This window comes from Mandrillus leucophaeus, unplaced genomic scaffold (assembly GCF_000951045.1).
Source record: "Mandrillus leucophaeus isolate KB7577 unplaced genomic scaffold, Mleu.le_1.0 Scaffold13, whole genome shotgun sequence".
NCBI lineage: Eukaryota > Metazoa > Chordata > Mammalia > Primates > Cercopithecidae > Mandrillus > Mandrillus leucophaeus.
This window is the reverse complement of record NW_012101254.1, coordinates 5,481,104-5,485,471: the sequence shown is the minus strand read 5'-3', so window position 1 is coordinate 5,485,471 and position 4,368 is coordinate 5,481,104. Positions and strand designations below refer to the sequence as shown.

Genomic DNA, 4,368 nt, shown 5'->3' with positions numbered 1-4,368 from the left:
GGCCCCACAGGCTCACAGCTCCAGGCCCCACAGGCTCACAGGCCCCACAGGCTCCAGGCCCCAGGCCCCACAGGCTCACAGGCCCCACAGGCTCCAGGCCCCACAGGCTCACAGGCTCCACAGGTCCCAGGCCCCACAGGCTCACAGGCCCCACAGGCTCACAGGCTTCCTGGTACTCTCAAAGCCAGAGCCACTCCCTCCCCCCAGGCCCTCACCTCTGTGCACTGACTCTGATTGATGAAGAAGACGCGGGCGAAGGGGTCTGAGAGTCCGCTGCTGTCGGCGGCAAAGAGGCTGCGGGCCTGGTACATGTGGGCTCGGAGCTGGAACGTCTGCTTCTCTGTGGGGAAGGGCAGCCTGAGGTTCTGGGATGGGCAGCCCCTCCGGCCCCTCCCAGGTGAGGCTTCGAGTGAGGGGTCCTCACTCACTGGTGTAGACCAGGCTGACGGGCGGGAAGGCGTGCAGGCCCAGGCCCTGGGCCGCCTTGACCTCCTGGAAGCCACAGGGCAGGCCGCACAGGAAGTCCTTGCGCTGTTTGCTGAGGCCCAGCCACAGGTACAGCTCCACCTTGGCCTGCACTGTCCAGCCTGCTGAGCCGAAGCCTCGCTTCCCTGGCAACTGGGGGTGGGCATGGGGTCACCAGGAGCCTGACGGCTGCCAGGGCCCACGGGGTGGGGAAGGGGCAGGGGCTGGCGGAGGCCCTGGTCAGAGCTGCCCTGCCCCTTCACAGCATCCTGCTGGGCTGGGGTCCAGTGGAGACAGGGAGATGGGCAGGGGGCCGTCCTACCCCTTCCGCACCCCTTCCCCCACCTCCTTCCCATTCTCAGCTCTTCTCTGAGCACCTACTGCTTGAAGGCCTCACTCTGTCACTCAGGCCCTCCAGCCCCAGGTGGAGCTGCTGCTCCTCTGAAAGGATCCAGGCCCCCATCCATCCTGCCCCCTCCAGCACCTTGAGGAAGAGCGTCTTGACCTTGGCGCAGTCCTTGCCGGTCTCCTCCTCCACGATGGAGAAGAGCAGGTCCTTGGAGGGCACACGGGCATAGGCGATACGCTTGTTGTTGCTCATCATCCAGATGAAGATGTCCGGAATGCTGTGCTGGGGCTGGCGGGGTGGGGAGTGGCCAGGGGCAACGGGTAAGAGGGTCCAGCCTCCTGACTGAGTCCCCTGAGCCTGAAGGACCTCAGAGAGCCAACCCTGGATAAGGCAAAGCCCCCTCGCCTTGGGCCGCACCTCGTCTGCCAGGAAGCGCAGCTTCTGCAGGAAGTTCTGGCACAGCCTCAGCTTGTCCCGCACCGTGTGCCGCTTCACCTGGGCCCGCAGGGTCCTGGCCTGCTGCCCCATGCTTTCCTGTGTGGGAGGGGGTGTCAGCGAAGCCCAGCTACTGGGGGACAGCTCGGGCCATGACAGAGGCAGCTGTGACACCTTCTCACAGCCAGGCCCTCCCTCCAGTCCCTGCGGTCCAGCCGCGTCCTCACCAGCTCCCTCATGCAGGACTTGAGGCGCTCCCGGTCAAGCCTGGTGCGGGATGAGTGGCCCTGATCCTTGTCAGCGAGGGAGAGGAAACGGCTGGGGATAGGGGGAGCTGGGATTTAGCGAGCCTGACAAGCAGGGGCTCTGTAGATTCTTCCTCATCTACCCAGCCCTGGCGGGGTCCCCTTTGTCCAGTTCTGCTTTGTCCTGCCCCAACCTGCCGCCCCCCGCTTCTCACCAACAGCCACAGCTCAGCTCCTCCAGGACGCCCCGCAGGCGACGCTCAGGGTAGAACTTCTCTGTTTTGATCATCTCCTGTACGTCGTTCAGGCCTTCTTCCTGTGAACCAGAAGTGCCAGTGATGCTGGGCCACAGCCCCGCCTCCCCAGCCTCCCCAGCCTTCCTAAATGTCTCCTCCCCATTGATCAGGGGAGTGAGGGACCGCATGATCTGGGAGCTCTTGCTAGGGCCGTCCTGAGTATCAGTCATTATGAGGAAGTCATCAATTTCCCAGGTTCTGTTCTCAGAACCTGGAGATGTTGGTGTTCGTGGGTTCTTCAGTTCCTGAAGGAAGAAGCCACCTCTGGACTGTGAGTCTGTGGTTCTGGTGGGCTCACAGGGCCTGGGCAGAACTCAGGCCTAGGCAGGGGGCTCATGGCTGGCCAGAGACAGAGGGAAACCCAGGATCCTGACGTCCCTCCAAAATGCTGGGGTCTGTGGCAGGGCATGGGAACAGATGCCTGGGGGAAGAGGGAGTGGCTCTGGCTCTGAGAGCACTGGGAGGGCTGGGAGACCCAGGTCCCACAGAAGACACAGGTCAGCTAGTACCCTACTCCTTAACGGGAAGCCTTGCAGACAACTGCAGGCCCAGGTCACACTGCAAAGGCTGTGGGCTTTAATTGTGGTTATAGTCACAAGACAGGGGCGACAAGGAGGACACTGGCAGGGGGCTGGGAGCAAACCTCATATTAGCCTTGACTTTTTTGGAGGTTTTAATTCATTTTTATAAAATATGAGCTGACTGAGCTTCAGGGAACTTCAACAGGGAACAGCAACATCTCAGGGAAGGGTGGGATTATCTGCTGGTCCCTGCTCCCCCAGGTTGGGGAGAAGGAGGTCTCAGGCCAACAGCTGCGCTCCTCGCCCAGTCAGTGCCCATGGGTCAGGCAAGGAGAGGGGTGGGCGGAGGAGGAGGGGGCAGCTCCTGAGCTTCAGACACTGCTCGCTTCTCCCTTCTCCCCATTTCCCTTCCCTAGCCTTGCTTTTTTATTTTATTTTATTTTATTTTATTTATTTTTTTGAGATGAAGTTTTGCTCGGTCACCCAGGCTGGAGTGCAGTGGCACGATCTTGGCTCACTGCAACCTCCGCCTCATGGGTTCAAGCAATTCTCCTGCTTCAGCCTCCCGAATAGCTGGGATTATAGGCGCTCGCCACCAAGCCCTGCTAATTTTTGCATTTTTAGTAGAGATGGGGTTTCACTATGTTGGCCAGGCTGGTCTCGAATGCCTGACCTCAGGTGATCCACCCACCTTGGCCTCCCAAAGTGTTGGGATTACAGGCGTGAGCCACCACAACTGTCTCCCTAGCCTTGCTTTTAAGATTTCTGGAAAAATCAGGGAACCCAACACTCCTGCCCCGGGGTTTGCTGGAGGCTGCCGTGACTAGAGGTGGCTCCGGCTCTTGTCTGTGCCCTGGGACCTGGGGCTGAGGATGGGAACAGAGGTCCTGCTGGGGCCATTCTTGCAGCCTGGGCAGACCAGCTTTGTGTGTTGCAGGCAATGCCCTCTGACAGCACCCTCTCCCCCAGGACCCCACCCCTGCTGGCCCCTGGCCTGGCCCTGACCAGCTTGTCAGCGATGTGGTCCATGATGCTGGCATTGTAGAGGCGGCGGCGCTGGTCCGGCCACCAGCTCTTGATGTAGATGCAGGGCTTTCGCTCCAGGTAGGGCAGATGGAAGTAGTTCCTGGGGTGGGCAGAGGTGGGAGGTGAGGTCTTGGGGGCCCAGGGAGGTGGGAGGGCCAGGCCACAGGGGGATGGGAGGTTGGACCCACCTGTCGGTGACCAGGGGCCGCATTGGTGGGGTGGAGGAGACTGAGGCCAGGTCCCCGCCATCGCTGGCCTCGTCGTCACTCGAGTTCTGAATCAGGTCTACTTCTTCCTCATCCCCAGGCTCCTTCCGGGGCTGAGGCCGCTGGGGCCGGGACAGGCCGTCAATTTCGTTCCCATAGTTGCCTGGAGGCAGAACGGGCCCAGAAGGCCTAGAGTGTGTTCCCCCCCAGGCCCCTCCCACAGTCCAATCCGGTGCTGCCTTGGATTTGGGAAAAGGAAGAGGGAGAGTCAGGGAATGGGGCTCAGATGTGACACAGCATTAGCCCGAGAGAGGTGCCCGTGTTCCCACTCTGCTGAGAGTCAGGGAGTCCTGATGATACCTGAGTGCAAGGAGGCCCAGCCCTGGCCCAGGATGCGGCCTGAGTTCCCACTCTCTCCTCTGCAGCCCAGGGAAGGGCCTCTCCTCGCCCTCTGCCCCAGGTCCCAAACACAGCCTCACCCTGTAGGTGGAGCTGAGGGTCGGCCCCTTTATGGAGCATGGTCTACCACATGCACACATAAAGGTGTTTCTTGGGTGCTTGAGGCCTCTCAGGGGAAAGGGGTCAACATCCCCTACAGGAATGAGGACAGGGCTGAGGTGCAGAGCCTCACACTTACCACCTGCAGCCTAGGCCTGAAGTGCCCCGTGGGCCCAGCACTCACCTACGCCTGAAGCCCTTCATGGGCCCAGCACTCACCTACGTCTGAAGCCCCCCGGGGGCCCAGCACTCACCTAGGCCTGAAGCCCCCCGTGGGCCCAGCACTCACCTAGGCCTGAAGCCCCCCGTGGGCCCAGCACTCACCTA

At 61.4% G+C, this 4,368-nt stretch overlaps 1 protein-coding gene across 1 annotated transcript in view; it reads right to left on the bottom strand.

Moving 5' to 3' along the window:
• The window catches only part of OTOF (otoferlin), a 122,223-nt gene that overhangs the window by 27,179 nt on the left and 90,676 nt on the right, over positions 1-4,368 (bottom strand). Inside the window, exons 17-24 of the mRNA XM_011972734.1 lie at positions 3,526-3,706; positions 3,317-3,437; positions 1,710-1,810; positions 1,477-1,567; positions 1,232-1,348; positions 950-1,102; positions 429-618; positions 216-340 (exon numbers count right to left, since the gene is read on the bottom strand). Of these exons, the coding sequence (XP_011828124.1) occupies positions 216-340; positions 429-618; positions 950-1,102; positions 1,232-1,348; positions 1,477-1,567; positions 1,710-1,810; positions 3,317-3,437; positions 3,526-3,706 (1,079 nt within the window). The remainder of the gene's footprint in view (positions 1-215; positions 341-428; positions 619-949; positions 1,103-1,231; positions 1,349-1,476; positions 1,568-1,709; positions 1,811-3,316; positions 3,438-3,525; positions 3,707-4,368) is intronic.